Raw genomic sequence first — 9,788 nt, 5'->3', positions numbered from 1 at the left:
TGGAATACCACCAGGACTTGCTAATTCTAAGAGCCATGGAGCTCATCACAGTCTGGAAGGAGCCTCTCCATCAGCTGATAGCAACATTTGGGAGAAACAGGGGCCTGTCTGTGGCTTCTGGCACAGAGCAGAGCAGCACAGCAGCACCCAGGAGTGGGACAGTCAGAGAGGAGTGGAAAGGTTTTGTCAAAATCCATAGTATGTTTTCCCTTATTAGAGCCAGGCTGGGGTAGTCAGGATGAGAAAGAGCCTTTAAGAAAAGAATTTCATTTCCTGTGTTGCAGGCTGCTGTATAAGAGGGTGCCTCAGGAGGCAAGAGCAGAATTTTCCATGAGTGTGTTTTGTATTAAAGCAAGATTTTTCTCCCTGTACGTGGGCCGGAGATATAAGAAAGGATCATAGAAAAATTTGGGTTGGGAGGGACCTTAAAGCTCACCCAGCTCCTCCCCCAGCCATGGGCAGGGACATTTTCCACCATCCCAGGCTGCTCCAAGCCCCAGTGTCCAGCCTGGCCTTGGGCACTGCCAGGGATCCAGGGGCAGCCACAGCTGCTCTGGGCACCTGTGCCAGGGCCTGCCCCCGTCACGAGGATTTCTTCCCAATACCCAATCTAAACCTGTTTCCTGCTGGTGTGAAGCCATTCCCTGTGTCCTGTCCCTCCATCCCCTGTCCCCAGTCCCTCCCCAGCTCTCCTGGAGCCCCTTTAGGCCCTGCCAGGGGCTCTGAGCTCTCCCTGCAGCTTCTCTCCGGGTGAACATTCCCAGCTCTCCCAGCCTGGCTCCAGAGCAGAGGGGTCCAGCCCTTCCATCACTTTTGTGGCCTCCTTTTGACTCATTCCAACAGCTCCACATCCTTTTTGTGCTGGAGGCCCCAGAGCCGAACACTCCAGGCACCCAGAAGAGCATAAAAGCATAAAATCAGAGCACAGAAGATCATTGTGGGGACAGAGCCCAGGCTGGCAGTGAGGCTGTGGCCAAGAGGTTATTCCAATTCAGCAGCTGGACGATGCAATTCCCTCCCTGTGGCATCTCCCTCCAGCACCAGCATCTGTCTGGGCAGGGAGCTGGAGGCACGGGGAGCTTGGCTTGGGCAGGGATTTCATCCCCAGCAGCTCCTGAGGACACTCCCTGCATGGCTCTGACCCTGCCAGAGACACAAAGGGGCCCCAGCAAAAACAGCCATGAGTGTGAGAGAAGGGGCAGCAGCAGGAAAGTGCTGGCTGGCCTGCACTTTTGTTGATATTCATATTATTTATATTTATAATCTTTATTTATATTTACATTTGCTTATGCTCTATATTTTTATCTATATTTACCCATATTTATATTTTTATATATTAATTTTTATTTATATTTTATATTTATATATTTTCTTATATATCTTTATTTATATTAATATATTTTATTTTATAAATTTATTATATATTAATATATAAAAGATATATATAATATTATTTATATTTATTTATATATTCTCTATATTCTTTAATATTTTATATAGATATTTAGATACTTATATTTCATAACAGTGACATGAAGTTGTGACCTCTGGGAACTTCAGTTTCTCTCAGCCCCAGATTTGCTGCATGGCCTTGAACAAATTGCTAAACCTCCTCTTGTTTGTCAATCCCCCACTTCACATCAAGGGACATTTGTCTGCTCTACCAGAGAAATTGTGATTATTTCATTTGTGAGGGGAGTGTCATGTGAAATACATCGATATAAACTAAAATACACAGAATGGGGTTCGCCCATTTCCTTTAATTTTTGAGAACAAAGTAAGTAAGACAAAATTTTTTGCCCTTCAAAACCAAACAGAATCTTTCTTTGTGTAAAATGTTACATAAACCTTTAGTGGTTGTTCATTTTTATTGCATTATTTTTAATAATTCTGCAAATATTTCAGAAAAGGGCAGTTTGTTCCTACCTCATAAAAAAAAAATCATCACATAAGAGCTGGTTTTCTTTACATTTCCCCCTCATATTGTTTCAAAAAAACCCCATACACAATTAGGAAATTTACCCTCCCACTCCCCTTCCCGCAAAAAGAAATAAAACAACAATTTTTTTTTTTTTTAAATCAGTAAAGTGTTAAACAAGTGAGATATTAGGAGCACACAGAGCACAGCACAGCAGTAACACCAGGGATGCTTTAGAGCACAGCCAGCCCTGCACAAATCACGGGTGAAATGTTCACAGCAGCACGAGCCTTCCCGAGGGCCTGGACGAGGACATGGCTCCAAAGGACTCACACAAGCCACAGGGAACATGTTTTATCTCCTACAGCAGCGTTTATCCCGATCCCAGTGATGCCTTAGGATCTCAGCTTTTGTATTTTTCAAATCCTGTATTGCATTAGTGCAGAACTCTGAACTCCATATGGAGTGTTAGTTACTCTCTTCAGGTTTTGGTCAGACAAAACAATTCCTCTCCAGGCCTGGAACTCAAGGACACCTCACTGCCTCAAGCCACGAAAAGTACAAATAAAAATGAATTGGGGAGGAGCAAACTGAGGGTCAATGACTTCATTACCTGAAGCTGTAACTGGAGGATTAACCCCTGATATGTAAATGGACCAAACTGACAATTGTGTGAAAACCTCGTGCTGGGTGCAGCCTCTGACTGCCCAAGGTGAGCCTGTTGAAGGCCTTCAATAAATCCTCACTTTATTCTCTTTAACCTTCCCCAGCCTCTGTTCTAGGGAGCCCCTCCAAGGAGTTTCCTGTCCCATCTGGGGTGCCCAAAACCCTGAGGGGTCCCAAGGGCTGCTTGTGCCCTGTGGGGTCACTTTGTGCCCATGGAGGGCCCCAAGAGCTGGGGCTGCACCTCGTGGTGCCCCCTCAGAATGCTCAGTGCTGAGGGAATGGCACTAAATCCAGGCCAAGCACAACCTAAAGGTCCTCATGAGTCCTGAAGTCAAGGCCAAGCATCACCTAAAGGTGCATCTCCCTTCACTGACCACAAAATATCTTCACCAAATTCTCCCTGAGAGGGACTATCAACCACCCCAAGACCCATGTGTGGCTTTTGGGCCTTGGTTCTGCAGCCCGGCAACATTTCCTGGTATTTTAGGAAATAAATTTTGTGAATTTCCTGATATTTTAGGAATTACCTGAAATAAAAAATATTTTAGGTATTTCCTAAAATATTCCTGACTTGCTGTGACTTCCAAATATGTGAATTCCTTGATTTTGGAGTGTCAGTGTCAATTCAATTGTACATAAATCAACCTGTGGCTTCAATTCTGGGAACATTTCTCTCTCAGTGCTGTTTTCCCATGGAAATTTTTGGCTCCCTCTGAGAGAGGCATGAAATGATGGTTCTGTGCCCTCCTAAATCCAGTTTTCTTCCAAATGTCCTGCCCCAAGCACCTCACAATGGAGACATGCAAACAGGACCTTCAGGGTTTGAAGTCCTCTGCTGGGCTTCCACCTTGCCACACACAAAATAAACCCCTACAAACAAGATAAAGTAAAAATGAAATGGCTCTATTAGATTTAATGAAGTGATTTGAGACAAAACAGTTCCATAAAAATGCTTTTTTTTTAAAGAAGTAACAGCAAGAGCTCAGAGAAGTGCTGACTGCAGGTACAGTTCAAGCTAATATTAAGGTATATTTAGTGACTATTAGGGAAATATTTCCTTGGGAGAAGGTCAGGAGCCATTTCTGTTCCTAAACAACTCCAGGTGCTGTGTCTGAGCTCCGGTGGGTTGGAGTTGCAGAGAAGGCAGCAGGTTTTGTGACATTTCTTCTGGGCTGTCTCTTGTCTCTCCCCTCAAATCCTGTGCAGTGCACAATGCTGTTCCTCCACAGGTTTCTCACACAACCATCAAATAACAAAAACAGGCCAAGAAAAAAAATCCAGAACAAATAATAGTGTTTGGAATATTACCAGGTAAAAAACCCACATCCTAAGGCAGAGTTTAGGGGTTTGATTCTGGGGTATCTGCACACCTCCTGGAACAACCATCCAGCAGCTGCATCCACATGCAAAATCAGCTTTAAACCAGGGAGTCCATCCAGACCAAGGCTTGAGGTGACACACCCAGCACTGCTCCCTCACCCCTGTGTGAATCCCTTCCCATCACCACATAGAAATGACCTGCTGGGACTCCTGCAGAGATAAAGGACATACTCTAACCTTCTGCTAAAGAAACTCCTGCTCTGACTTCAGTCCAAGCCTCGATCCCATCCCTGGCAGAGGAGTCGGTGCCTGATCTGAGGGGACCTGGAAAGGACCTTGAAGAGGAGTCAGAAGGCCCTGAGTCAGAAGGATCATCCAGACCAGCTCCTGGCCCTGCACAGGACACCCCAAAGCCCCAGGCTGTGCCAGCAGAGGAGCTGTGTAATGCTACACATTGGCATTGTAGGATCCTGGGTTCCTTTGGAGGGGAATGAGTTGTTGTACAGACAGAGAGAGTCCTGAACCTGCTCTTTCCCCCTCAGAACACCTCCAGCTCTGTGAAATAACCCATATCTCCTGCTGTAGGAGCACAAACAAACACGGGTCACTCCAGGGAGTGGGAAGTGCCAGCCACAATTCAGGAGCAGCCACCCATGGAGGGAAATGGAAAAGTTTGGGAGGTCTCCTGAGGAGCACATCCCCTCAGAGACCAGGAACTTACAGCAGCAAAATTCAGAGCCCTTCAGAACCAGCCTCTGTCCAATCTCCAGGAAACCAGTGGCTCAGGATGAGCCCATTCCACATTTCCAGCCCTTTTGAAGCCAGTGGAGGGTGGCGGGAAGGAGGTGGGAGCAGCTGAGGCGCCGTCGGTGTCACCAGACTCGCCCTGCAAAGGAGATTTCTTCCCCAGCAAACCACAGGACAGGCTGGTGCCCTTTATATACACACATGGACAGCTGGAATGGTCTGAAATGCTTACAGGTTAGAAGGTCTATACAACGTTACACCCGCCACAAATCAAAGTAGAAAAGTTTTACAGCACATTATACATGTCCCTCTAAAGTCTAAAAAATAAAAACATTGACTGGAATCACCAAATTACAAGAAGTCATCACTAACAGACCACATAATGCTATTTCTTTTGCTTTTACAGAATCATTATGGATAGAGTAATTTTTAAAAAATCACTTTTTAAACAAGTATACAATTTTCGCTTTAAAATTAACTGGTTAATAAAATTCTGTGCAAAACAAGCCAGCCTCTATAATTAAGTGAATTTATTTATTTCTTTATACAAAAAAAAGAAAAAAATAAAACAACAGAGGAAAAAAGTTCATTCAGAAATGTGTCTCCTTTTCTGTGATGGTGGAAATGGTGCCATCTCCTTTCAGTTTGGCATCGCAGTCATTTATTGCTGCAATGTAGGCTCCTCCTCCCAGCTTGCCCCGCATTTTCAGGTCTGAGCTAGGTGTAATCAACTTCCTGAATTTCTAGAAAATTGGAGAAATTGGAAATCATTACGTTTTTCTTGGTCACAGGCACAGATCTCTTTAACAGAGTGATTATAAAAGGCTTTTCTCCTGCATGTATGCTTCTTGTTTATTTCCCCTCAGACCTGAAGGCTGCACAATTCTGGATAAATCTCCCCAGACCAAAGAAGGCAAAGCTCAAACCAAAGTGAATTTTTATGCCGATTAAACCACCCCCTTTGATGAAGACATTCAGCACTGTGTCTGCTCTACAGGTACATTTTGTTTCTCATTTTATCATCAATGATGTCCAGTGAAAAAAGCAACTCAACCAGAGACAGCCAAGGTGCATTGAGCTGTGGTGAAGAAAAATATACTTTCTCTTTTCTAGCAATGACATCCACAGCAAGGCTGCTGCTCACAGCAGGAAGTTGGCTTCCCAAGGAGCTCCCAGCTGTGAATTAAACAATCCTCTTGTCCTCCTGGCAGGGAAAAGATAACAACCTGTCTGCAGTGCTGCAGCTGCAGCAAATCTGCTCACCTGCAGGGACAGGTGGGGCTGGTGCACTGAGGAGATATTTAATGTTTAGATTTCTGCAGGCTTCTTTTTTTTTTACTCTCTGAGACAAATAAATCATGGCAATTCTTTTGGTTTATATACCCAGGAAGGATTTCCCAGGCAGTCTCCAGGCTGTGTTCAATCAGCTGAATGGAGTCTTTGCAACATGGACAAAATGAGACTTTTCTGCAATGTTGAAATCCCAAATGGCTCTGTAAGGTTTGTATTTTTGTTTCTTCTACTCTTGATTCCTTTGCTGCCTTTCTTCAGAGCTCCCACAGAAATGAGCAACCTTCCAAGTTTAAATTTGATCATAACCTCAGCCTAGACCTGAGCTAACCTGACACCAGATGTCAGAAAATTCCACTGAATCTCTTTATTTGACAGAATTTCTCATTTAGAGAACTTAGGAAAAATTAGAGATATTAGGAATATCTCTAAAAATAGAGAAATTAGGAAAAAATGTCCAGAAAATGGGAATTTGGGCAACCCAGCTCCTGGAGAAAATCCTGGCAGCACAAAAAAAAATGGCCTGAGGGAATGGCTGGTACAAACTTTGAGGGATTTGGGTGATATGATGGATGTTTTAAGCTACAAATTTTGCTGGGACAGAACGCCTTAAACCAGTAGTTTTTGTTTGTTTACTACTGGCAGGAAAAATGTATTCCAACAGGAATTCAGAATGAACCAGAGAAGGTTCAGAATTCCCTTTCCAGCAGCTACTGAGAGCCCAAGCCCGGGGAGAACAGAGATGTGGCACTGCTGTCATGATTAAAGGATGGAGGCGAGTACTCCCACCCCTTTCCCAGCCCTTTTTCCAGCACCACTGATCTGCAGAGATCTCTCACCTCCATGAAGGTGCCTTCTGTCTTCCAGAGCTTGATGCAGATCCACAGTGGGATGCAGACCATGGAGGACAGTGCCATCATCCACCCGATGCCGTAGCCCCAGTCAGGGTAGATGTACACGTTGTTGTATTTCAGGGGCTTGTATTTCACCAGGAAAAAGATGAAGATTCCCTGGAAGAAGCAGAGATATTATTTAAAGGTATTTGGGAAAAGTCTGTGTATGTAACAAGGATTTGGCCGAGTGTTTAGACCAAGCCAGGCTCCCTGAGGAGGGAGAGCAGAGGGAAGCTCTTCACCCAGAGAGAAAAAAAACCCACCAGCAGCATCCTCTTTGCTGTACAGCTTAAATAACACATCTCAGAGGCTCCTGCAGAAACCAGCAACCTTTCAAGTTTAATCCTATTTACCTCTTGATGACAACAAACCCTGCACTTTGATGGCAAACAGCACCTGGGCAGGAAAGATAAAGTTTTGCTACAGTGAACAAGCTGTGATTAAGTAACACTGAGCTGAGTTTTCTCCAGCCTGTCAGGATGAAAAAGGAAAGCCAAGATTTTTGAAGTTGCTTTAATCCACTGGGTGTACCTGCAGTTTTGCAGGCCAATGCTTTCATCCTGCCAAAAACCCTAAAAAAAACCCAACAAAACCTGTCTAAATTTCTAATTGACCAGCTTGGACCATTTGGATATAGGAAATAGAGAAAAATTACAATGTAATTTTCTCCAAAGTGGTGAAACAAGAGCAAATGGTATAGAGGTCATTTCAGATTTGGTGCAAATGAGTCAGGAATTTTCCTAAGTTTGCAAATGGGAGCCTGGATGTCAAGGTACCCCAGCTCCTGTGGTTTGCAGTTGCCATCACTGGAGTATTACACAGCTGGAAGGGGTGTTGGCATCTAATCCTCAATTTTCAGGGCAGTCAGATCATGCTGCTTTTGGAATGTTGTCCCTGTGACACTGCCATGGATCTGCAGAGCTGGCAACAGCTTCCTTCCCCCACTTCATGCCTGTGGGATGGGCTTTTGGCCCCTCCTACTACTTTTAAAAGTAAAAAAAATGTCTCCTCTGGAAAATGTCCACTCCCTCCAAAGAGAGAGGAGAAAGGAGGAGAAAGCAGCAAAGGGCTCAGCACAAGTCTGGAGGAGCTAGGGCTGTGTGTTGGCACACAAGGTCCACCAACTACAGGGAAAAAACACCTCTCTTACTACAGGGAAAAAACACCTCTCTTGTTCTGGCAAATGTTTATTTAGGGCCCTGGCATTATTTCTGTTCCTTTGATTGTACATACTAAGATTTTTCACAGAATATTTAACAGCTTTTATAGATCCTACAGATTATTTGAAATACATGCTACAAATCAAGAGGCTTTTTTTCTCAACTCTTAGCAGCAGCAAAATTATTTACAAATAAAACATGTACAGAAACCCCTCTCTATACCTAAAACAAATTATTTGGACATTCTGTACTTACTGCACAAATACCTGGAGTTAGCACCATCCAGCACCACTTAATCAACGACACAGGTTTGTACCCAATCATGTCTTCAATGTTCTCATAAAAGCGATTGCTGCCTGCCCAAAAAACAAAGGGAAAGCAGATGTAGAGAGGACATGGAAGGGGCTGTCCAGGTCAGGATTTACAGCAGTGAAGAGAAAGCACAGACTGAGCTGGAAAGGCTGAAGCTGCTCCTCTTTCCCTGGCAAATTCCTCCCTGCCATCTGCCCTGTGCTGGTGGCAGAGGTTGATAGAAAATTACTGTGCTATAAAAACTGCTGTTCAATTTCATCCAGCTCATATCAGATCAATGTATCTCTTATCAGAGAGGGAGATTTGATTAGTGTGGCACAAAGATATTAACATTTCATTTAGTATTACTCTCCTTTTTCCTCCACACTCTGAGTTTTGCTTTCCTTCAAAGCAAGAATAAACCTAATATATTCTGCTTAGTTGGTTTGTTCTCTTAGTTGTGGGATCAGGTTGTAAACAACCCCAGTGAGAGAGTATTTATTTTATATATAAATATATTTAGATGCTACAAGCTCATGTGTGAACCCAAGGATAGCTGGGCACATGAGATCTGCAGTTCTGTGTTGTTTTACAAACTGAAATTATCCAGGGTGTGCATCTTTGTGGAGAAAAAGACATTTATGACTTTTCTGGGTGGCATGGGAACATGGAGGGTCCCATTCCATAGAGGTACAAGGTTCTCACTTGGCTTTTATATGCAGATAGAGAAGTTTGATAAGGAAAACAGAGCCATTTTTATCACTCACCATACACCCAGCCTATGCAGACACACTCAAATATGGCCACAAAGAGCAGGCACATCCCACTGGCTGCATAGGAGTCAAAGAGCTGGAAGACATACATCCCACCCTGGAAGAGAAAACAGGAAAAGGGGAAAAAAATATTGGGATGGCACCAGTGGAAATATGTCACCTTGATTTTCAGCCTTCTGATCTTGTTTACATAGTTCTACAACTCTCTACTAGAGTTTTGCACACATTTAACATAAACAAAGTAGATTGTTTTCTCATTCCTCTCTGTGATGGGCTGCTGGTTTGACCAGTGGGGTCAGAGGGGTGTTCCTCTCATCTCCCAGTCCTTGACCAAATCCCAAAAACTATATAAGCTGAGATTCCAAAATAAAATCCTTCTTTCCTCACTCTCAACGTGACGGGTGAGTATCATTCTTTCATGTCGTAACTGCGACAGGAATATTTCATAGCAAATCTGTTTTAATTATGCTGTAAAGCTGTTGACTCCCTGGCAAACTTCCTGCTCAAGCTGGTTCCTTCTTGAACAAAGAATATTCATTTCTTGTTGTTTTTTGGGTTTTTTTGGTGGTGGGTGGTTTTTGTTTGTTTGTTTGTTTGTTTGTTTGTTTTTACTCTGCACTTCCTTCAGGGTGGTAAATCTGGAGTAGAGAGAAGTAAATTTGATTTTTTTTTTTCCCAAAAATGCTCTCCCATCTCCCTGCTTTTCCCTCCTTTTATTATTACATCAAGC

General features: G+C 43.6%; 1 protein-coding gene across 2 annotated transcripts in view; it reads right to left on the bottom strand.

Annotated features, from left to right (window-relative positions):
- Positions 1-3,466: 3,466 nt before the first annotated feature.
- SLC6A11 (solute carrier family 6 member 11) overlaps positions 3,467-9,788 on the bottom strand; it is a 94,060-nt gene continuing 87,738 nt past the window's right edge. For both annotated transcript variants that reach the window (XM_083869524.1, XM_083869525.1), the window contains 4 exons: positions 9,053-9,155; positions 8,250-8,350; positions 6,781-6,951; positions 3,467-5,394 (listed from right to left, as the gene is read on the bottom strand). In XM_083869524.1, coding sequence (XP_083725650.1) covers positions 5,242-5,394; positions 6,781-6,951; positions 8,250-8,350; positions 9,053-9,155 — 528 coding nt within the window. In that variant the 3' untranslated portion in view covers positions 3,467-5,241. The remainder of the gene's footprint in view (positions 5,395-6,780; positions 6,952-8,249; positions 8,351-9,052; positions 9,156-9,788) is intronic.

The sequence above is a fragment of the Zosterops lateralis genome, assembly GCF_965231275.1.
Source record: "Zosterops lateralis genome assembly, chromosome: 11".
NCBI lineage: Eukaryota > Metazoa > Chordata > Aves > Passeriformes > Zosteropidae > Zosterops > Zosterops lateralis.
This window is presented reverse-complemented; position numbering and strand designations above follow the sequence as displayed.